Raw genomic sequence first — 23,953 nt, 5'->3', positions numbered from 1 at the left:
CGAATCCCAACGATGCTACAGCCATCTGTGGCCGAGAGAGAAAAAACGTCTGTGCTCTCTGTATGCATATTGGGATGGCAAATTTTCTCTCTCTCTCTCTCTCTCTCTCTCGCTCTCTCGCTCTCTTGCAGTTTCTCCCCTTGTATATTTGTAATCACACCATCTAGTGTCACCCATATGAGGATGAGGTTCCCCTTTGAGTCTGGTTCCTCTCAAGGTTTCTTCCTTTACCAATCTAAGGGAGTTTTTCCTTGCCACTGCTGCCTGAGTCACCTCAGACTTGCTCATTGGGGATAAATACATATACATACATACATACATACATACATACATACACACTGTGAACTATATATATCTTGAATTTTTATTATATTAATTCTTTATATTTCTCCTTATGTTTATCTTCTGTTCTATGTTTATGTTCTGTAAAGCTGCTTTGAGACAATGTCCATTGTAAAAAGCGCTATACAAATAAACTTGAATTGAATTGAATTGAATCCCCTGTCAATAACAACAATTCTAGCCAATCATGGGCAATTGTGAGATCATGTACTGTATAAGGAAGAGGGTTGATAACGTTTTCCTAAAATGTATATTTACAGTATTGTTTAGCCACCACAGGATTATGACTGGTTGCTTGGATTAAGCACTGGTAAGCCTTCACCCTCCCTGGCTGGTAGCTGGTGGGTGGGAATTGGCAGGTGACCAAATCAGGGAGAAAATGAGGGGAAAATACAGCAAACAAAAAGATCTTTCTTCCTCTGGATGTAATAACAGCAGCAACACTGTCAAATAACACTTGTAAATAACAAGCGTGTCTTGTGATCCTGTCAAATTGATCCCACTGCCTGGATATGCAATTTAGATCAAGTTTGTTCTGCACAATGTTGTTGTGTATCTTCGTGACATTCCCAAAAGTTTTCTATGAGAATGTACAGTAGACAAACAACTACCCCAGTCACACACACAGATCTGCCCTTATCCGACAGATCTACACTTACCATCCTGGAACATTTTGTGTTCTGCCTAAAACATAACTACTCTTCATTGGTCTCTTGTGCTTGTACATTAAAGCACTTGTGGACATGACAAACCTTTTATAGGCATAAGTGTATTGGCTCACCGTGGCGGATGTTGAGTGTGTGGTGTTTGTCCAGCGACCAGCCCCCCAGGTTCGATGGGGTGAGCTCATAGCCCTGCAGAACTGCAGTTCTCTTCTCCCATAGGATCTGAGTGGGACACGTCTCATACTCGTATCCAACAGACACTAGAGAGAGAGAGAGAGAGAGAGAGAGAGAGAGAGTGAGAAACAGAGCAGAGGAGTCATAAAGAGAAAGAAATAAGTTCACACATAGACACACACACTTTATGAGCTTAATTTAATTTCACTGCCGACCAGGGACTAGACAACTTATTGCTTCAACTAATTTGAAGCGAACAACATAGGTCCAGTAGGCCTTATTAGCTGAGAGAAAGGGAGTCTCCATATTAAATGACGTGTGGTTGAGGGAATAGCAATGACTCACTATTTTATAGAACCGATGTTCGAAGTGCGAACCAAATCTGTGCACACGTACACGCGGAAATACCGTTCGGACCGTTATGCAGGTCTCATCACCAATATGGCATTAGACTAATACTGTCACTCAGGATTTTTTCCAATTTCCTTGTGAAGAAAATCAAGATAATTACCATACTGCTTTTTAATTATTTCAGTTTTCTTGGGTTAAATTTTCTTGCTAAGGTTTCATTTTTAATTGTGTAATAAAAAGGAAACCCGATTTAGGTAACAAGCATCAGGGATTCTGTCTTAGGTCCAAAAGATGAGGGCGTGCTCATGCCTTTCTCCATTCTGCTGGACAGGATGCACTTGTTTTTTCTCTCTGTTGGATCAGGGATCACTTATTCGAAAAACAAATGCACCAAGCTGTCAATGTTGGAAAGATGCACCGGCGCATTAAGCGCACTCACCCACAGCCTCAGCCAGGCCGTACACTCTCTGTCTGTAGGCATCAGTTTTGTCCCAAATGTAAGTAAAGGCCAGGTTGGGTGAGGCGTGGAACCACTTCTGAAACAGGTGACCCTCCATGGCTACCATCAGATGCACCTTGGCCAGGCTCACGGGCACCTGGGCCGTGGTCATGGTTACTTTGAGCAGGGCATGATATCCTGATGCCCTCGAGCTCAGATAGCACAGATTCAGACTGGTGCCTGGGATTTCCACTTGTTCATGAAGAACCTGAATAGAGAGAGTGAGATAGATACAGAGAGAGAGAGAGAGAGAGAGAGAGAGAGATATTAGTGGTGATTGATGATCCCTTGTTTGTTGTTTTAAACCCAAATGATATCCTACATTAATTTAGCCCTAATTGACAAAATACCTTAAATATGGTGAAAAAAATCAAAGCATTATTGTCTGCATATTGTCTGCATATTGCGCAGTAATTCACACCAACAAAAAGAATTTCCATGAATACAATATTACACAAAGGCAGAGAAGGTTACAGGTGATTAGAGAGACGCTCCAGGGAACCGATGCTCTTTTACAAGGCTGTGAGTCATTGTTTTCTTAGTTTTACCACCAAGCTTCTTCATATTATTGCCCTGCAGGCAAACTGATTTAAACCCCAGGCTCTATTCATTATTTTATTTTCAGTTTTCATTTGAAATTCTGTGCAGATTTGGTTCCTTTTTTTTGTTTTGATTCAAATAAGAGAAGCAGAGCTGGAAATATATTTAAGGCACGATAAATAGAAATGATCTCAGATTCTATAGTGTTTCTATGTACCACAACTTTTTTTTAGTCAAAATTGGACTTCTAATTTTTATTGTAGATAATTTATTATAATTATATCTACATCAGCATCCATACGACATATACATATCGTCGCTGTCGGGCGGAATCCTCGTATCTCCAAAACCGTTATTTTTCAGGAAATTAAAAAAACGCCGTACCTTATCTGCAGTGCACAGGGTTTAGTCCGTGTTGCAGTGGATTGTCTTGCGCTAAATTCCTGTCCTCAGACGAGCACCAGAACTAGCGGGGGTCAAGATTTTTTTTCTTTGAGACCAGTGTTTTGAAGACATTTACCTCAGAAGACGTGTTGATTCGTGACTCTTCTTGAGGAGAAATATGCCGCGAAGCTCTCCACCGGAGTGAGGAAGAGGTGGACAGTTGAAGTGTCCAATGGAGTTATGAGATTTGCGCTCAAGCTATTTTCAAGACTTTAGATTGGTTAATAACTTGTAAAAATAACAGACCCACGTGGGGACTGACCAATAGCATCGATATGTGAAAAAATATGAAATTGACCAAATTTGGACATACGAGGTTTCCGCCCGACAGCGACGATATTTGTAAAGCTGTAGCTGCTTATCTAATGTATATTCATGTTGAAGAAGGATTAGATTTGAATCTTCTAGAGGTCAGTTTACGTTACACACCGTGATCATGGCTCCTTAATAACTTCCAGTATTAACATTTTTCATGAAGCAAGTATGTGTGTGTACCTGGCTTTCAGGTATAATGTGCTTGTCTGTGGGGTTGGAGCTAAAGAAGGAAGATAAAGGGGAAGGCACGAGCACAGGATCGGGTCTGACAAAGCCGCTCAGGTCACAGACTGGGACGCTGATCTCCTGCGTCTTCATGACCAGCGTGTCCATGTTGTAGATGCGGTTCCATGGCAACCACACGGTGCGCTCCTGCTTCAGGAACGGAGCTCGCTCAAAGCGTAGAGTAAGAGACGCGCCGCCGTTAGCCACCAGATCGAACCTGAACACACACACACGATACAGTCAAATCTACGTCTACCTTTTCTCATCCATATGAGAACAAAAAGCGTTATCTGTGATGTTAACGTAATCCATAATGGTGGCGTTTATATGGATATGTAAGTGTGGGCACTCACATGCCGTCCTGACGAGTCATGGTGTATCCATAATGTGGGTAGTTCAAGAAACTCACGTTGACGCCCACCAGAGGAGTACCATCAGATGTCAGGACCTGGCCTCGAATCAGAGAAGCCAGGCTACACACACACACACACACAGCAAACACACACACACAGCAAATACAGAAAAAAAATACATATTACATTTACTGCATTTGGCAGATGCTCTTATTCTGAGCGACTTACATTTATACAGCTCAGGGTTAAGAGTCTTGCTCAAGGGCCCTACAGAGGCAGCGGTGGGATTTGAACTTACAACCCTTTGGTCAGTAAAAGGTCAACATGTTAACATTTAACATTGTGTTACATCTTTTATATTTTCAGGAGAAAACCTCCACAGAATCGTACACACACGTGCAGCTGCGCGTCTGTCTTTAAGAGTGTGTGTGTAATAGATTGTCCCTTTATTCTTCTTAGGCCATAGATAAGACCTCATGATCTTTCCTGAGGGTTTATAGTCCTGTTAAGCTCCTGCACATAGATTTCAGCAGCATATAAAAAAATTAGAAGTAGAAATTGAAAGATTAGGGAGAAGAATGGAGAGGAGAGGAGAAGTGTGGATCCCTTGGGGCCTTCAGAAATTTTGCTCATGAGCTATGAGATTTAAAAGGTAGGTGAACAAAACGAGCTATAAGACAATTCAAATAAATGAAAATGCAATTAAAATACATAAATATAAATAGGTATATAAAACTATTTGATTTTCTACTGACCGTTTTCCGCATCGCACAAGAAGGAAATGAAAAGAAATAATAAAAAATAGGAAATTATATTATTTAACTTAACCTAAGCCTTCTCTCTATGTGCTTTCATGTGCTTTGCTGAAGCAATAAAAGCATGCCAACTGCTCTCCTACTGTTCCGCACTACACAAAAGTTGAAAACATCCTGTGTGTGTGTGTGTGTGTATGTGTGTGTGTGTGTGTGTGTGTGTGCGAGGACCCATCAAATTCCATTTCGCATTGCTAAAATGGATCTGTGTTACACACAACAGCAGTGGAAATGTGTGAGAGAGAAAAAAACAGCAGAGAAACTCCTGCAAAATACATGAAAGCTGAACTATTATGAAAACATATTTGCAAAAATGTACGAGCTCTGTAAAATTAATACGATGGAGTGAAACGCGGCGGCAGGAAGAAGACGGCAGGGTTTAGTCACGGATTTGCTGTTTGCTAAAGGACTAAAAAGAAGAGGATAACATGAAACAGTGAAGCAGTGTGTTGGTCGATATCCAGCATGCGTTTTTTTTGTTGTTGTTTTTTTAATTGTCATAGCGTTTACTTAGTGCGTAATCGCTTCTAGGTGTTTTAATTAGCCTTTGTGAAGCTGTCATCTGGTTTATGATGTGATGTTTCAGGTCTGCTGTCTGACCTCAATTTCTTCAGCGAGTGTCCTGTTTTTTTTTTTTTCCTCCCAAGGTAGCTGTGTGTTACACAATCTAGACACTTTAATACATGTCCAGACACTTTAACGATTGCTCCAAGACCAACACCAAATTCACTTCTCCGCTTAATTTGTAAAGTAATAAGAGCCAGAAGTTACCTGGCGTTGAACGGATTGCTTCCTTGTACGATGTGAGTACTGTCTCTTCCCACCAGCACCTTGATCCTGTCGTAGAAAGAGCTGACGTGTTTGCCGGCTGATTGGCTTTGCTGAATGATCTGGAGCGGGTCACGTGATCCGCGGCACAGCGGGTTGCTCAGGCAGGGGCTCTGAGAGCAGCAGTCTGGATCCATGCAGTCAACCAGGCCATCTTAATGGAGAAAAGAAAGATGATTTATCTTAATACCATATGCTTTCAGCTCCAGAAGTATTGGCACCCTTGGGGGGAAACAAATGTTATGAAATATGGCTACTGAACATATCATATGGGAGAATTTGTTGGAATGTCTTGCAAAGAAACTAATAGTCCTGTCAGCATTAACCCTAACCTAAACACATATAACTCTAAAGAAACAAGCAAGAGCCTTGGATCTGTAACTCACCAGCCAGGGATGTTTTACCTTGATCACATTAATCAGGTGATTACCAGACCAGATTCTACCAATTTGTTTAATTTTCCAATTTGATATTTCCGAATAATTGTCCAGTTTGGCTGAACCTGTGTCCATTGGAGCCACGTTAGAAAATCGGGACTCACTACTGGACTCGAGGGGGCACGGTGGCTTAGTGGTTAGCACGTTCGCCTCACACCTCCAGGGTTGGGGGTTCGATTCCCGCCTCCACCTTGTGTGTGTGGAGTTTGCATGTTCTCCCCGTGCCTCGGGGGTTTCCTCCTGGTACTCCGGTTTCCTCCCCCGGTCCAAAGACATGCATGGTAGGTTGATTGGCATCTCTGGAAAATTGTCCGTAGTGTGTGATTGCGTGAGTGAATGAGAGTGTGTGTGTGCCCTGTGATGGGTTGGCACTCCGTCCAGGGTGTATCCTGCCTTGATGCCCGATGACGCCTGAGATAGGCTGAGATAGATATGACTGAATGAACTACTGGACTCCTTGTGAGTTCTGGGATGCTTTTCTGGTCAGCACGGTTGTAAAGAACGATTATTTGAGTTGCTGTATCCAGCTTAAACAAGTCAGTCCAGTACAAGTCACTGGATGTTTTATTTTTGGTTTTTTTGCACCACACTGTGTAAAGTGTACTCACTGTTGTGTGTGAAAATCCCAGGAGATCGGCAGCGAGACCTTTAACACCAAAAACAACGCCAGGATGTCACAAAGTGACAAAGCTGACATTTTCCCTCTGAATCTCTTAACCTGCATTGTACCTGAATGCTTTTATACTGTCCTTCTGCCGTACGGTTGGCTGGACGGATTTTGCAAGAACAAACGAGCAGGGTTCCGAGTGTTCCTATTAGAGTGGCCGGCTAGTGGATTTAACCTCTACAGCCATCTGATTCTAAAAGCTGACGCTGTGTCAATCTTCTCTTGATTTTCAAAACCGCGCTGCTTAGATGTGAAGTCAGACAAGCCGATAACAAGATTAAAAAAATTTTGCTAAATAAATCAGAACTCAAAAGAGAGTGTTTGCTTCTATGGCTGTAATTAGATCAGCAGACAGTAATGAGAAGACGCCTTTACTTAATGATGTTCTAGTTCGGATTTTCTCTTTCTGTCTGTCTCAAACCCAGCCTCTCTTTCACAGACACCCTGCTTTTCCTGTCTTTTTTTAATCATTTCTATCAAATTTACATCAAAGTCATGGAGAACATCACTCACAATCCAGAGGGGCTTTTCGTCTTTTATACTCTCTCTCTCTCTCTCTCTCTCTCTCTCTGTCTGTACATACTCTTTTTAAGCACCATTCCCCAAATACACCGGTCCCATCTGTCTGTAACATGTAACAAACACTCACTGCCAACGACTTTTACTAGCCTTTGTACTTTCTGACTCAGATGTGTCTGATCTGTACGGTTTCTCTGAAGTAACTCCCCTGTAGCAGGAAAAAGAAAACAGGGCGTGAGAAGAAAAGGAAATACATGTGCTTGTGACAAAGATAGAGAGAGAGAGAGAGAGAGAGAGAGAGAGAGAGCGCACGAGAGAGAGAGAGAAAGTAGAAATGATGTGAAGGACAAACGGTTTAATCTCTTAGCGCAACCCAGGGGCTAAATTGGAGGCCGGCTCAAGGGAGCTTTGGTTTATGTGAACACCAATTAACGCTGAGCTCTGCGACTATAATTTGATGGAAATGTAAATCGTAGCATAGCATAATGGTGATTACCAGGGGGAAATTCAAAAGTTGTCCGGTTTCTTCCCACCTCATGAAATGATCGGTAGACCTGTTATGCTAAAATCACGTAGGGCTGAATGTTGCACCCGAACTTAGATGGGTTTGGCACCAAATCCGCCACAACTCTGACCAGAATAAACGTCTTAACGTGACGAGTGAATACGTGAATATTAATGAACTATATTCATGATATATTACGAATATAATATGAATATTCATTTTATTTTTAGAACTATTGGATATTACACTTTTCTAGATGTTTCTACCAAGGATCCTACAAAATGACTGTAAAAACTGCTCTGTAATATTACATCACAGCGCTCCTGAATGCTCGATTCTGATTGGTCAGAAAGTGTTGTTTATTTTTCTTAAGCAGTAGCTCTGACAATGCTATATTAATGCGCTCGATCTAATACGGAATCTTTATTACTACAACTAATCGTTCTTAGAGACTAGTACAGCAGACGCTCTTATAATCTAGGTTTAATAATAAACATGTTAAATATAAAGAAATCATTGTATTTTTTTAGTTAATGTTTATGGAAGCTAATGTTTATGAGTTCAGCTCAAGTTTCAGTGCCAGTGTGTCAGCAGAAAGAACTAGCGTTTATAGCTGCTATAATGTACCATAATGATGTTCCTACATATTATAATGAACTATAAATAAATGGAGGTGGGCACGGTGGCTTAGTGGTTAGCACGTTCGCCTCACACCTCCAGGGTTGGGGGTTCGATTCCCACCTCTGCCTTGTGTGTGTGGAGTTTGCATGTTCTCCCCGTGTCTCGGGGGTTTCCTCCGGGTACTCCGGTTTCCTCCCCCGGTCCAAAGACATGCATGGTAGGTTGATTGGCATCTCTGGAAAATTGTCCGTAGTGTGTGTGTGTGTGTGAGTGAATGAGAGTGTATGTGTGTGCCCTGCGATGGGTTGGCACTCCGTCCAGGGTGTATCCTGCCTTGATGCCCGATGACGCCTGAGATAGGCACAGGCTCCCCGTGACCCAAGGTAGTTCGGATAAGCGGTAGAAATGAATGAATGAATAAATGAACTATAAATAAATGGAAAAAAACTATGATGCATTATTCTTTATATGGAACTACTATCATTATAATTTTTTGCAAATTAGTTCATCAAAACTTGTTGCAAAAATTGTAATTATTGGAAAGTTAATGTGGTATCTGGTATCAGTTACAGTGTAGACTTCTTAGAGTGTGTTTAAAATTCCTTTTTTACCAAAGCAGAAGGAGGAAAGGACATCGATTCGTTCTCACTAGGATGGCAGTGCACCAGAGGTGGAATAAAGATGGACAGTGTAATATGGGCTCTAGGGAAATGTGAGCTGTGGCCATGCAATCACACAGATTTCATCCTGTCTGAAGAAGCAGCGGTGTGCTCCAGTGCGCTTCTTGATCGCAACATTCTGCCACATTCTGGAGATTTTCAACACTGTGCATTCGGAGAAGAATTTTATGAGAAGGACCTGTATTGATTTCATTGATTCACATTACTATATATTACACACGTCGTTTCCATGGAGCAGGTTTTCAATTTCCCTTTAGGGATCTATCTCATGGTTGAATGCCTATGCAATAAAACCTCATCGAATTCCTCCACAGAAACAGTGTCTTGCTGTACGATTCGAGCGCTTCTCTGGGTTCCGTCTTAATTGCGGGCTGAAATTGATTCTCACCTCCTTCGTTGTCTTTGTTGTCGTTGCAGGAGATCTCCATGGCAACGCTGCAGCCTGTTCCCCGCCAGCCAGTGTGGCATTCACAGCGCCAGCTGTTCTGACCCATGATGCACTGGCCGTTACCATTGCACAGGCCTGGACATCCGTCTGTATGAGACAAATGAAGAGACCGATAGATCAATACTTTAAATTTGATTTTGAGTTGTAGCAGATTACATCTGCCAAACGATCCCATAACAATGAGATAATGAAGCAAAAACCTGAATTGAACAAAACATGAACGTGGATCAGAATTTATGGTTCATGAAAACTTTACAAACATGTTCATATTTGGTGGTTACCATAAACAAAAATTAGACATGTATCATAATGATATATATGCAAACCTCACAGCATTGTTTACTGTTTGTTCACTGAAGGTCAACAAAATCATCGTTTCCGTTTATCGCATTTGGCAGACGCTCTTATCCGGAGCGACTTATATCTTTATCTCATTTTATTCAACTGATCGTTAAGGGCCTTGCTCAGGGGCCCAGCAGTGGCAGCTTAGTGGACCTGGAATTAAAACTCACACCCTTCCAATCAGTCGTCCAACGATTTAACCACTCGGCTACCACATCAGCTTCCCAGAGTTAGTTCATTAACAGTATATTCATCATCAAACAGGCTTAACCAATCAGATTCATGCATTTTCTCCATTTCTGTTTGAAAGCTACTAGCTTCTCTATGAGCTCAGGGACATTAATGTGACAGCCAAAAAAATGTTACAGCATTAAGATAAATAAATGGATAAAATGCATTCGCCCCATTACTAATATGTTTTAATACTTTTCTGTGTCAATATGGTATTATACGGCAAGGTTGTTAATAGTGCAGTTTTAGTTGACGGTGTGTTAAATGATTAAAATAACAAATCTGTGCTGTCGTTTCTCCAACTGCTGTTTGGCGTCCACCCAAAACGCATGAGCGTGTTGAGCTTCTCAATTTAATTGTACAGCTCATACAGTGATTTTATTTAATAGATTGCTCATTTTGTGACTAATTAAATGAACCTGACTGAAATACTAAAGATCTTTCAGTTAAAAAGGGCAGATTTACCAAATGCTGTAGTATAATACTATAAAAGTTAAAAGTTTTTTCGATTTTTTTCCCACCGCAGCAGAACTGTGTGTTTGTGTCACATCACATATTGATGGTGGTGGTATAAATGCCAAAAGCAGAATATTTCTTCAAACCTTTTGTTTCTAAACACGGCATATTTGTGGCAGGCTAATAATACTAGGGTAATATTCTATTATTTATTGTGTCTATAATGCTTTTAACTGGTTAAATAGCTACACAATTTAGAACAGGATCATATTCCAGTAGGTTCTGCAATGTTGTATACACTACATGGTCAAGTGTAATCGGACCTGATCATTACGTGGCGATTTTATTCGTTCAGGTATTAGAGAATTTAGTGAGATCAGACACTGATGTTGATAGTGGATCCTGAAGGTCTTGGGTTCAATCAGTGTTCAAGTTCATCCCAAAGGTGTTGAGTCAGGGCAACTCTGTGCAAGACACTGGAGTTGATCCTCTCCAACCTTAACACATAATGTCTACCTGGAGCTTGCTTTATGCACAGGGACACTGTCAGGCTGGTAGCTCCAGTGAAAGACCTATAAAGTCCTATACAGTTGTATTCCTCGATTATTGTGCCAGTTTGGGGAAAAAACCTCATCTGGATGTGATGGTCAAGTGATGGTCCACAAACATTTGGCTAAAATGTGTCTCTGTATAATTGTAAGAATCTATATGATCTATAGACAGAGCTACAGCTATAGATAATAAAAGGTTATGCACTCATATTTCACCACCTAAAGTCCTAAAATACTGTCACTGTCTGCCCTTTCCTGCATTTGCTCCTATAACAGCCTCTTGTCGTGCCTTTAACAGAGAAATGAACGTGTAGAGAAAGCTTGTTAAAGAATGAAGATTGCTCAGCATGGTTGTGTTCCACCAGAGCTACTTGAGCATTTACTGTCTTTAAAAAACATGAGAATAGCACAGACACACACACACACACACACACACACACACACACACACACACACACACACAAACACACACACACACAGAGTTGAACCACAGAGCAACCAATTAGTATTCTAACTACGTAGCGCTGTTATTAGTATTCCAGCTAATTTACACTGTAGTTGTACTGCAGAATCTCAACTAGACTAGCACAAGGTGTGTTCATTCACACACACACACACACACACACACACACACACACACACACACACACACACACACACACACAGGGATCTATCTACAAATATATGCCCTAATTCTGTGACATATGGTGTATTGTAAGAGCAGACCTTTATACATGTTTAATTATTCCATCATTATTGAGCAAAATTTTAATAAGTAATTAGCAAAAGATGGAAAACTGTAACAAATTCTCACCCAAGATGCAATCAAATGATCAGATATGATTTAAACAGAGGTCAAATTAGTTCAAATTAGTTGTGTTTGTGTCTGTCAGTCCTAGTAAAGGAGTCATGGCCTCTATCTGTCAGTCCTAGTAAAGGAGGTGTGGCCTCTATCTGTCAGTCCTAGTAAAGGAGGTGTGGCCTCTGTCTATCTGTCCCAGTAAAGGGGATGTGGCCTCTGTCTATCTGTCCCAGTAAAGGGGATGTGGCCTCTGTCTATCTGTCCCAGTAAAGGGGATGTGGCCTCTGTCAGTCCCAGTAAAGGGGATGTGGCCTCTGTCTATCTGTCCCAGTAAAGGGGATGTGGCCTCTGTCTATCTGTCCCAGTAAAGGGGATGTGGCCTCTGTCTGTCCCAGTAAAGGGGATGTGGCCTCTGTCTATCTGTCCCAGTAAAGGGGATGTGGCCTCTGTCTATCTGTCCCAGTAAAGGGGATGTGGCCTCTGTCTGTCCCAGTAAAGGGGATGTGGCCTCTGTCTGTCCCAGTAAAGGGGATGTGGCCTCTGTCAGTCCCAGTAAAGGGGATGTGGCCTCTGTCTGTCCCAGTAAAGGGGATGTGGCCTCTGTCTGTCATTCCCAGTAAAGGGGATGTGGCCTCTGTCTGTCAGTCCCAGTAAAGGGGATGTGGCCTCTGTCAGTCCCAGTAAAGGGGATGTGGCCTCTGTCTGTCCCAGTAAAGGGGATGTGGCCTCTGTCTATCTGTCAGTCCTAGTAAAGGGGATGTGGCCTCTGTCTATCTGTCCCAGTAAAGGGGATGTGGCCTCTGTCTATCTGTCAGTCCTAGTAAAGGGGATGTGGCCTCTGTCTATCTGTCCCAGTAAAGGGGATGTGGCCTCTGTCTATCTGTCCCAGTAAAGGGGATGTGGCCTCTGTATCTGTCAGTCCTAGTAAAGGGGATGTGGCCTCTGTCTGTCAGTCCCAGTAAAGGGGATGTGGCCTCTGTCTATCTGTCCCAGTAAAGGGGATGTGGCCTCTGTCAGTCCCAGTAAAGGGGATGTGGCCTCTGTCTGTCAGTCCCAGTAAAGGGGATGTGGCCTCTGTCTGTCAGTCCCAGTAAAGGGGATGTGGCCTCTGTCTGTCAGTCCCAGTAAAGGGGATGTGGCCTCTGTCTATCTGTCCCAGTAAAGGGGATGTGGCCTCTGTCTATCTGTCCCAGTAATGGGGATGTGGCCTCTGTCTGTCAGTCCCAGTAAAGGGGATGTGGCCTCTGTCTATCTGTCCCAGTAAAGGGGATGTGGCCTCTGTCTATCTGTCCCAGTAAAGGGGATGTGGCCTCTGTCTATCTGTCCCAGTAAAGGGGATGTGGCCTCTGTCTATCTGTCCCAGTAAAGGGGATGTGGCCTCTGTCAGTCCCAGTAAAGGGGATGTGGCCTCTGTCTGTCCCAGTAAAGGGGATGTGGCCTCTGTCTGTCAGTCCTAGTAAAGGGGATGTGGCCTCTGAGTTTGTCAGAATGCATTAATGTGCACTAATAAACCTCTCATTTAACCACCACCACCACCACCACCACCAACAAAAATTGAAACAAGGGCAGTCGCTTAACCATCTACAACACTGGTTGTATTCATAAAACATTCAATCATTCATTCAACAGCTGCCTATATTATATGGATGCTTTTTGTGTGTGTGTGTGTGTTTACCGATGGTGCAGTGCTCTCCATTCCAGCCCTGCTCGCACTGGCACTTGCCATCTCTACAGGTGCCATGTTTCACACACAGCGGGTTACAGAGCCTCTGATCACATCCAGCACCTGCCCATCCCTCCTCACAGTGACACACACCACCCACACACACACCGTGGCTCCCGCAGTCTGCAGAACACACCTCTGCACACAGAGTGGGAGAGAGAGAGCACAGAGAGAAAGAGAGAGAGAGAGAGAGAGAGAGAGAGAGAGAGAGAGACCAGAGATCAGCAAGTGACAAAGAAACAAGGTATACAAGAAAGAAAAGAGTGTAGAGCGAATAGAAAGAAAGGAGAAATAGAAAGAAGATAAAGAGGAAGAGAATAATTAAGCACAAGACAGAGCAAAGGAAGAGCAGAGAAGAGGTACAGTACAAGTTAGAGATGAGAGGAAGAAGAGAACCCCAAAGCACCATAGAAAGGGAGAGTAGATAAAAGAAGATAGGAAAGGAGAAAATAATGTGAAAAGGTGATAAGAAAGAGGACAGAACTAGGAAGAGAAGAGAAGCAAGTAAAAGTTAAATATATAAATATAAATATAAAGAACAACAAAGAAAGTGTTAATAATAAGAGTCAGGAAGAGGATATGGAAGAGAAAATATGAGAAAGAAGAAGAGGAAAAGATAAGGACAGAAGGGAATGAGAAGACGAGAACAGAGAGGAGTGGAAGATAAGAAGAAACAGGAAAAGAAAGTGAAACAGGAAGAGAAGAGAAGAGAAAGAAGGAGATGAGAAAGAGGAGGAAGCAGAAGAAGGAGAAAAGCAGGGCAAGAATGGCAAGTAAAGAGAAAGAAGGTAAAAATGATGAGAGCAAAAGGAAGAGGAAGAAATGCAGAAAGAGAAAATAGACAAAAGTAGAAAACTTTTAGGATGAGAAAGAAAAGAAAAAAGAAAAAATAGAGGGGAAAAAAAGACAAAACAAGGACAGCATAAAAGGAAATTAAAAAAATCGAAAAAAGAATAAAAAGAAAATATAAATGGAAAAGAGGTGAGAAATATGATACAAAGGGGAAAAGAAGGAGTCGAAGGAAACGGCAAGAAAAGAGAAAGAAGAGGTAGGAAAAAAGGGAAAAGTAAAAATGATGAGGACAGAAAAGGAATACATGAAGATGGAAGAAAACGAGGAAAGGAAAGAAAGAGAAGGGGATTAAAGCATTAATGAGGAATGAGAAAGTGAAAGATAAATAAAGGAGGAGTGAGCACTGACCTGTGGAGCAGTCCGGACCCATCCAGTTGGGCTCGCAGGTACAGAGACCCGTTTCTGTGCTGTACGCGCCGTGGCCGTGGCACTGCTCGGGACACTGAGACCTGGGGACGTCACACAGAGGCCCGGTCCAGCCCGGTTTACACAGACACTGACCTGAGATACAGGTCCCGTGACCGGAACACGTCGGATCCAAACAATCCACTGAGAGAAGGAAAGAAATAAGAGTGAGTCGGCTGGTGTCTGACATGTATAGTCTGAAAAGAATGGAGAAAAAGAGTGGAATGGAGAAAATGCAGAAGAGTGAAGAAGAGAGAACAAAGAGCGGAGAATGTAGAAGAAAGAGAGACAGGACAAGAAGAAGGAGAGAGAGGACAAGAAAGAGGAGTCGGGAGAAAAAGTGCAAAAGAAGAGGAAAGAATGAGGAAGTGAAAGGAAAGAGATGAGAAAGAGGACGTGGAAGAAGAGAGATGAGAAAGAGGAAGTGGAAGGAAAGTGATGAGAAAGAGGAAGTGGAAAAGAGAAGAGAAGAGAAGAGAAGAGAAGAGAAGAGAAGAGAAGAGAAGAGAAGAGAAGAGAAGGAAATGTGGAAAAGAGAGGAGAAATTGGAAGAGGAATAGGACTTAAAAAAGAAGAGGAAGAAGAGAAAGAACATACGAGAGAAAGAAAGGGGTTGAAGGGATAAAGTTGAAGTGGAAATGTGGAGGAGTTAAAAGAAGAAAGAAAAAAGAAGAAGTCAAAGGAAAGACATGAGAAAGTGGAAGAGGAAGAGAATGGAGAAAAGAATAAAGATACAGGAAAGAAGAGAAGAAAGAAGACAGAAGAAGGGAATGTAGAAAATAGGAGAAGAAGAGAAAGTGCACACGGAAGAGAAAGAGCTGGAGAAGATAGAGAAGTGGAAGAGGATATGAAGAGATTGATGAGAAGGGAGAGAAAGGGAGGAGAAAGAGGAAGTGAATGAAAAGAGATGATGCTTGGAATATCTCTGAAGATCATTTTTCATCTTGGCCTCTGCACATCAACACGCTTCCTTAAAACTGGCCTTCTTTTTTTTTCTTTTTCTTTTATTTTCATGTCGCTCTTTCAAACTGACTTCTGAGATCTTTCCCGTGCCAGAAAACAGGAAAGAGTGAGATCTTACAGGAGCGTTGTAGTAAGCGAGACCCTTTCAGGTCCATTCTTTAAAAGCCTGATCAATACGACCAATTTAATCCCCTTTGTACGGCTCATGATGTATGAACCCCAGCGGTCGAGCTAATAATACAACACAGATACGGAAACTCCTGTTTGTGTTAGAAGGCGATAACTGAGACTGCAGATGTTATGAGTGAGTCGCTGTGGAACCTCGTCAAGCCGAGGTTGTTAAACTGACCGTAAAACCAAACGTTCGTTTTGTTCTGAACACAAGGCAAAAATTACAGCATGTAGCTACGTTCAACAGCTGAGCGAAAGGAAGTAACCCAAAATACCTGTAACATTGTGTCTTTATGTTACATAAATGTTTATGTTGTGTCTCTATTAAAATATCTTCTCGAGTCAATTTGTTCCAGACATCAAGCTGTTTAGATACATTAAATGTGAAAAAAGGTGAAAAGTAATGAACAAAATGCAATCAGAAAAGAGAAGAAAGGTGGAAGAGGAAATGGAGTAGAGTGGGAATAAAAAAACAGGAAGTGACTGGAAAGCGAAGCTAAGAGGACAGGGATAAGGAAAATAAAGAGGAAGAGAAAAAGAAGAAGAAGAGGGAATATGAAATATGAAAAGGAAAAGGAAAGACGGGGTGAGGAAAAGAGAGGAGAAAACAGGAGGAAGAGGAAACGGAAGAGAAAAAAGTAGGGGAAGAAGAGAAAGAGCAAATGAAAGTTAAGAGGAGGAAGTAGAAGAGGAAATGTAGAAGCGTAAAGAGAAGGGAAAGGAAGTGAGGAGGAAGTGAACGGAAAGAGAAGAGAAGGAAGACGAGGAGGAGGAAAAGGAAGAGTAGGAAAAGAACAATCAGATAAAAAAAAACAAAGAAAAGAGTGGTGAAAGAGAAAAAGGGCAGTAAAAAAGAGATAGGACGAATAGAAAGTGAAAGAAAAAACAAGAGGCTGGGGACGAGGAAAGTATAATAAGAAATAAGAAGCAATAGGAAGAAAAAGAGGAAAAAAAAAACAGGAAGGGATGTACATAGGGAGACAGTACAGGAAGAGAACGAAGGAGAAGAAAAGAGGGAAAAAAACAGGAAGAGATGTACATAGGGAAACAGTACAGGAAGAGAACGAAGGAGAAGAAAAGAGGAAAAAAAACAGGAAGAGATGTACATAGGGAGACAGTACAGGAAGAGAACGAAGGAGAAGAAAAGAGGGAAAAAAACAGGAAGAGATGTACATAGGGAAACAGTACAGGAAGAGAACGAAGGAGAAGAAAAGAGGAAAAAAAAACAGGAAGAGATGTACATAGGGAGACAGTACAGGAAGAGAACGAAGGAGAAGAAAAGAGGGAAAAAAACAGGAAGAGATGTACATAGGGAGACAGTACAGGAAGAGAACGAAGGAGAAGAAAAGAGAAAAAAAAAACAGGAAGAGATGTACATAGGGAGACAGTACAGGAAGAGAACGAAGGAGAAGAAAAGAGGAAAAAAAACAGGAAGAGATGTACATAGGGAGACAGTACAGGAAGAGAACGAAGGAGAAGAAAAGAGGAAAAAAAAACAGGAAGAGATGTACATAGGGAGACAGTACAGGAAGAGAACGAAGGAGAAGAAAAGAGGGAAAAAAAACAGGAAGAGATGTACATAGGGAGACAGTACAGGAAGAGAACGAAGGAGAAGAAAAGAGGGAAAAAAAACAGGAAGAGATGTACATAGGGAGACAGTACAGGAAGAGAACGAAGGAGAAGAAAAGAGGGAAAAAAACAGGAAGGGATGTACATAGGGAGACAGTACAGGAAGAGAACGAAGGAGAAGAAAAGAGGAAAAAAAAACAGGAAGAGATGTACATAGGGAGACAGTACAGGAAGAGAACGAAGGAGAAGAAAAGAGGAAAAAAAAACAGGAAGAGATGTACATAGGGAGACAGTACAGGAAGAGAACGAAGGAGAAGAAAAGAGGAAAAAAAACAGGAAGAGATGTACATAGGGAGACAGTACAGGAAGAGAACGAAGGAGAAGAAAAGAGGAAAAAAAAACAGGAAGAGATGTACATAGGGAGACAGTACAGGAAGAGAACGAAGGAGAAGAAAAAAGGAAAGAAAACAAGAAGGGATGTACATAGGGAGACAGTACAGGAAGAGAACGAAGGAGAAGAAAAAAGGAAAAAAAACAAGAAGGGATGTACATAGGGAGACAGTACAGGAAGAGAACGAAGGAGAAGAAAAAAGGAAAGAAAACAAGAAGGGATGTACATAGGGAGACAGTACAGGAAGAGAACAAAGGAGAAGAAAAGAGTAAAGAAAACAGGAAGGGATGTACATAGGGAGACAGTACAGGAAGAGAACAAAGGAGAAGAAAAGAGGAAAGAAAACAGGAAGGGATGTACATAGGGAGACAGTACAGGAAGAGAACGAAGGAGAAGAAAAGAGGAAATGAGAGAATGGAAATGTAACAGCTGTCAGGTGTGTCAGTGCAGTACAGATGTTTATCACAGGGAATAACCCAAGTGCACACTCTCACCTTCCTCACAGTTCTCGCCGCGGTATCCGGCTGCGCAGGTGCAGGTGCCATGGCTGCAGGTGCCGTGGCCGCCGCACTCGGGGTCGATGCACTGCGCCGTCAGGACATCACACTCCAGCCCCTTCCAGCCGCTGTAGCACACGCACACTCCCTTACTGTACTGGCCGTTACCACTGCACAACACAGGACACGCCGCTGCAGCACAAAGCGAGACGAGAAGAAACAGACGAAAGACAAGAAACAGCTTCATTAAAGCAGAGAGCTGAAAAAAGGTGGAGTCAGAGAATTGAAGAGTTACTGCGCAGTCATAGAGGATCATCACTTAAACAAACATCTGGTGGTGGGAAGTTATTTCTTATTCATATCGTAATATCGGTGTTTGTGAGAGCGGATAGAGAGAGAGAGAGAGAGAGAGAGAGAGAGAGAGAGTGTTTATGTGTGCTACCATTAACACAGCACATACAAACAAACACTCAGCAACTCCCACAGATACGACATGAAGGAAATACAACTCATCCTCTCATCTATTATTAAACCAAGGAGACGGAGTAATATCTGCACTACATAAAGGACACAAGGCTCTAGTTACTCTCTCCCTGTCTTTCTCTTTCTGTCTGTTTGTCTGTCTCTCTCTGCATCTGTTTCTCTCTCTCCATGTGTATCTCTCTTTGATTCTCCCTCAGTCTCTCCCTGTTTCGCCTGTGTGTCTCTGTCTTTGTATATGTGTCTCTTTATATGTCTCTCCCTCTCTGTGTGTATCCCTCTGTCTGTGTACATGTTTCTGTCTTTCTCTGTATGTCTCTTTCTCTGCATCTCTCTTTCTGTGTGTGTCTCTCAATTTGTGCCTCTTCTCCCTCTGTGTATCCCCCTTTCTCCCCATGTCTCTCTTTCTGTGTGTACAGTATGTCTCTCTCCTCTGTGTCTCTCCCCCTCTCTGTGTATCCCCTTTTCTCTGTGCCTCTTTTTTGTCTCTCTTTCTGTGTGTGTCTCCCTGTCTCTCTTTCTTTCTGTGTGTGTGTCTCTCTATCTGTGTCTCTTCCACTCACTGTGTATCCCTCTTTGTGTGTGTGTGTGTGTGTCTCTGTCTCTCTTTCTGTGTGTGCATCTCTCTCTGTGTCTCTCCCCCTCTGTGTATCCCTCTTTCTCTGTCTCTCTCTGTCTCTCTTTGTGTGTCTCTTTCTGTCTGTCTCTCTTTCTGTTTGTGTCTCTCTATCTTTGTATCCTCCCCTCTCTGTGTATCCCTCTTTCTGTGTGTGTCTCTCTGTCTCTCTTTCTCTGTGTGTACATTTCTCGGTCTCTCTTTCTCTGTTTGTTGGTTTTGTGTCTCTCTCTCTCTGTTGCTCTCTTTCTCGTTTTATCTCACATGCTGTATTCAGTATTAACCTAACAGTCTACTGAAAAATTATTGAAATAAAACTTAAAAGTTTTACGATTAAAAAAAATGTACACAATTTTCCACCAAACCCAAATACATCTGATCAGTAAAGACTTTTATTTTATTCTATATTAGCTCTGATTAGCTGTTAAGCCGGGTTATGAGTAAGATTAGCATTTTAGCATTTAGTACAGATATCAACTCAGTAATATTAATTTCCATCATCAACAGAAGAAGTCTATGTAGAGTTAATGAACTGAATAAGTGTACTATATAAAACACGTGCCTCCCTGTTCCTGTGGAAAGGAAAGTGATTCTGTCAGCAAGATGGCTGCTACTTTGTCGGCTGTCAGCTCTGCTTTTGTTCATTACATAAACAACAGTAAATCACACTGTGTCACACATCACATAAGCAACGTTCGCTGACTCACTGGCTGTATTCAAACCCAATCTACACACCTACCTCTTCACTAAGCGCTAAAAAAAACTGAAAGTGCACCTTTTTTTGTTGCTAACTTATTGTGCTAACTCAACAGAGCTATGGCACTTGTGCTAGCTGCTAAAGCACTTCTGTAAGTCCGTAATCTGTTAAATGCTGTTAAAGTGAATGTAATAAACAACATGATGGAGTCTGAAGCCAGGGAGTTTTCATTTCACCATACAGTGAGGATGAGGATCCACTGTAAGCTAAATTCGCTAGCATCGTTAGCCATAAAGCTCCAGTGCAAACCTCAGATACCAAACACTGAGGGTGACTGCATGCAATTAGAAACTGTGTACATTATGATGTTAACTTGTGTTACAATGTCTTTTATATTGCATCGGTGCCATGCTGGCTGACTAGCAAAAAAGTGTAAGTGAAGGCCTAAAAAAGTGGCCAGAACTTTCCAGATGATGCCGTAGACTAATTTGCATATTCATGGATTAGTCATGATCATTTGCATACCAAACCATGTTACATTTACCGAAGATTCTCACTTCGCAGAAACTTCGGATTGAATAGAATTTAATTTTAATCCGAATAAATTATAACTTTGAATTAAAAAACAAATCTTTAATTTCTTTCAAGAAGCAGAGAAAATAAAGTATCAGTAACGACCAGTGTGGAAATGTATTCATATAAAATAATAGAAATGGAATATTATTTATGGATTTAATGTTATTCAGATTATAATAATAAACGATACAAGGTCGATAGGATGGTTGAGGCGACGTGATGCGTAATTAATTAGTTCTAACCACCATCAGCCTTTTATTCTATGTGTTCTTACATATATGAGCAAGAGACAATATTTTTTACCTGATTTATTTATTTTTTTATGATCACAGCAGTCCTCTATTTCGAAGTGCCACAGTTTTTCCATGCTGCCTCACGCGGGATTATTTTTATCTGAAATATTTTTTTTCAATCATCTGTAATCTTTCATTTGCAGGCACTGGGATTATTTTTTCCACAGAGTTGGAGAGCTGAATTGAGAGCAGGACAGCTGTTATGTGACAAGTCTGTTCGATTTGTCACTCTCTCGATTAAAAAAAAAAGGGTGGGGGTGGGGAGGGTTTAAAAAAGAGCCAAATCCAGCAACAGAATCATTAAAATTGGCGACTCTGTTTAATCGTCGCTTGTGCTGTTAATGTCAGGTGACTAACTATTACTGACTAGTCTAAGCTAAAGTTTAAAATAATGCCCATGCGCATGTAAATTCAAAATTATACATCAATAACAACAACAATATGGATGTAAGTCAACAAGAAAATATCAGTAATAATAATAGTAATAAAACATTATTATTATAATATTATTATGGCTATAATATCAATAATAACGACAATAATATTTTTTTATTAAATTGTTTAAGTAATATTAATAACAACATTATTATTATTATTATTAGTATTATTATTATCGTTATTATTATTAATAATAATAATAACAACAACAATCATAATAATACTATTTATAATATTATTATTATGATTATTATTACCGTTATTATTATTATAGCTGTTATTATTCTTATTCTTCTTATTATTTTTGTTGTTGTTATTATTATCGGTATTAATATATATAATAATAATAATAACAATAATAATAATAATAATAATAATAGATGCTCTTTGAGTTGTACCTTTGGAGCAGTCCACCCCATGGAAACCAGGGAAGCAGTGACACACTCCTGATGTGCACTCTCCGTTGCCATGGCAGTTCTGCGGACACTCTTGCACAGAATCTGTGTGATGTTGAAACAGAAGTGTGTTAATGACGCGCAGTGATTAACGACAGCGAGGAAGTGGGCAGGGCCCTGCTGTTTAAATTTTCCTGCCTGTACTTGAAACAAGAGGAATTTTATTACTCTAATAAGCCATAAAATTTCAGCATAAATCTTTAAAAGCAGAACTGACAGGAGGTGGTGGTCTCGGATTAATAAGCATCAGGATAATAATATCCATACTATTATTCATCCAGGATGTAAGAGCTTTCATGTTTAAGGAATATCCTGGTGTAGATCAATATTTACATTACGGCATATAGAGCTGATGCCAATATCAATAGCAATATTTAGACACGTCTGTGTTGAGGATTATGCATTGAGTTGCCGATTTTATTTATTTTTTATTTATATAGTATCGAACGTAGACATCTGCTGCTGTGGACTAGATTTCCGTCCCCTTTTTTATCCCAGTGGAAAGAGAGCACCACACCACAGAGCTACCACTTCCTCATCATCAGCACAGTTCAATTCAACTCAGTTTATTTCTATGGCGCTTTTAAAAACAGACATTGTCTCAAAGCAGCTTTACAGAAGTATTGGAACAGAATAAAACATGGTAAAGATTAAAATTAACTTACTATTTATCTCTAAGGTTACTAACGTTAGTCCCTAATGTGTGAGTCTGAGGCAACAGAGGCAAGGAAAAACTCTATAACAGTTTATAGACCAGTAGAATTGAGTAACCAAAAGCTCATGAGGAACTAAAAGATCAGCGTCGTTTCTGAGTTCATTACAGATTTAACACTAAGTCTTCACATGTTCACTGATGAAATGAAGGCCCAAGCGTAAACCTCACCGCTTTCTCAGCGTCATTTGACTTTAAGAACAGGTAGAACCACACTACTGTAATTCACTGTAATACTGTAATAAACAGCCTCGCTGCAATTTTATAAGCTGCAACACAGCACAGTTAAAGCATCTTCTGCACGGCGTTAAACCGGACTGTAACATCAACCCAAAAAAGAACCCCCCCAAAAAAACTAAATATATATTTAAAGTGAAATATCATCCATCATAAATATTAGACTCATCCCTAATAAATTACTGGTTTAGAAATACTTACACTTAATTAACAGTACATTTATTACCTAAATAAATACTCTGGTGCTGAGGCAGCTTCAGATTCTGCTCTCAAGTTAAGGTAAAAAAGCAAACGTTTACTTAACGTACGAATTTAAAAGATTCGCAAATCACACACTGATTCGAGTTCCAGATGTTACAGACCCAGGGAAGATGGGGAAAAAAATAAACAAAGACTAACTAACAGCTAACCTTTCTAACTTGGGTGGCACGAACTAGCTTGAATGCTAACACTGAGCTGTCACGATACAAAATTTATGGAACTGCATACATATTACAGTTTCATTCCTGCATCTACTTACGTCTACCTCTCAGGGTTAGACGTGTTTGAAAGCCTGAGTTAAATATGCATGAAGTAAGATGGCAATTTCGATCGGCTTTTAAATAAACATTTTCAAGAACGTAGAAAAAGCTGTGCTGGTGCACAAGACGCTGAAATAAACCTGACGGAAAATATTTGAAAAAGACGATGTTATATTTATGGACGTATGAGGAAGAGGGTAAACCGCACACTCCTCCGAGTGTGTGAATTGGCCAAATACTAAGAAACTAAGAGTTTTCCTGGGACGTCTCTAAACCCTGGACACTGAGAAATTCCAAATCAGTACCGACTGCTAACTCTTTCTATTAATATCTCCTCTTTTATTAGCAGGCCTTTAAAAATTCTCCACTCCCTCGCCTTTTTTTTACAGCAAAAATCTTCCTTTTTCTGCATCAGTCTGCATTCAGTTTACTGGCACTGACGCCTTCAGTGTGAATGTGAGAGCTGAGGCCTTCTCTGGCTGACGACGCCAAGTCAGAGACTCAGCGTTTTCTTTTTTAACTTTGTTTGCAGTAAAAGACCTCCTCTCCG

At 41.0% G+C, this 23,953-nt stretch overlaps 1 protein-coding gene across 3 annotated transcripts in view; it reads right to left on the bottom strand.

Annotated features, from left to right (window-relative positions):
• The window catches only part of tenm2b (teneurin transmembrane protein 2b), a 308,065-nt gene that overhangs the window by 12,478 nt on the left and 271,634 nt on the right, over positions 1-23,953 (bottom strand). For all 3 annotated transcript variants that reach the window (XM_060890770.1, XM_060890768.1, XM_060890769.1), the window contains 10 exons: positions 21,877-21,978; positions 18,376-18,570; positions 14,731-14,931; positions 13,483-13,668; positions 9,366-9,512; positions 5,492-5,702; positions 3,909-4,028; positions 3,511-3,772; positions 1,972-2,239; positions 1,124-1,267 (listed from right to left, as the gene is read on the bottom strand). In XM_060890770.1, coding sequence (XP_060746753.1) covers positions 1,124-1,267; positions 1,972-2,239; positions 3,511-3,772; positions 3,909-4,028; positions 5,492-5,702; positions 9,366-9,512; positions 13,483-13,668; positions 14,731-14,931; positions 18,376-18,570; positions 21,877-21,978 — 1,836 coding nt within the window. The remainder of the gene's footprint in view (positions 1-1,123; positions 1,268-1,971; positions 2,240-3,510; positions 3,773-3,908; positions 4,029-5,491; positions 5,703-9,365; positions 9,513-13,482; positions 13,669-14,730; positions 14,932-18,375; positions 18,571-21,876; positions 21,979-23,953) is intronic.

This window comes from Tachysurus vachellii, chromosome 17 (genome assembly GCF_030014155.1).
Source record: "Tachysurus vachellii isolate PV-2020 chromosome 17, HZAU_Pvac_v1, whole genome shotgun sequence".
NCBI lineage: Eukaryota > Metazoa > Chordata > Actinopteri > Siluriformes > Bagridae > Tachysurus > Tachysurus vachellii.
This window is presented reverse-complemented; position numbering and strand designations above follow the sequence as displayed.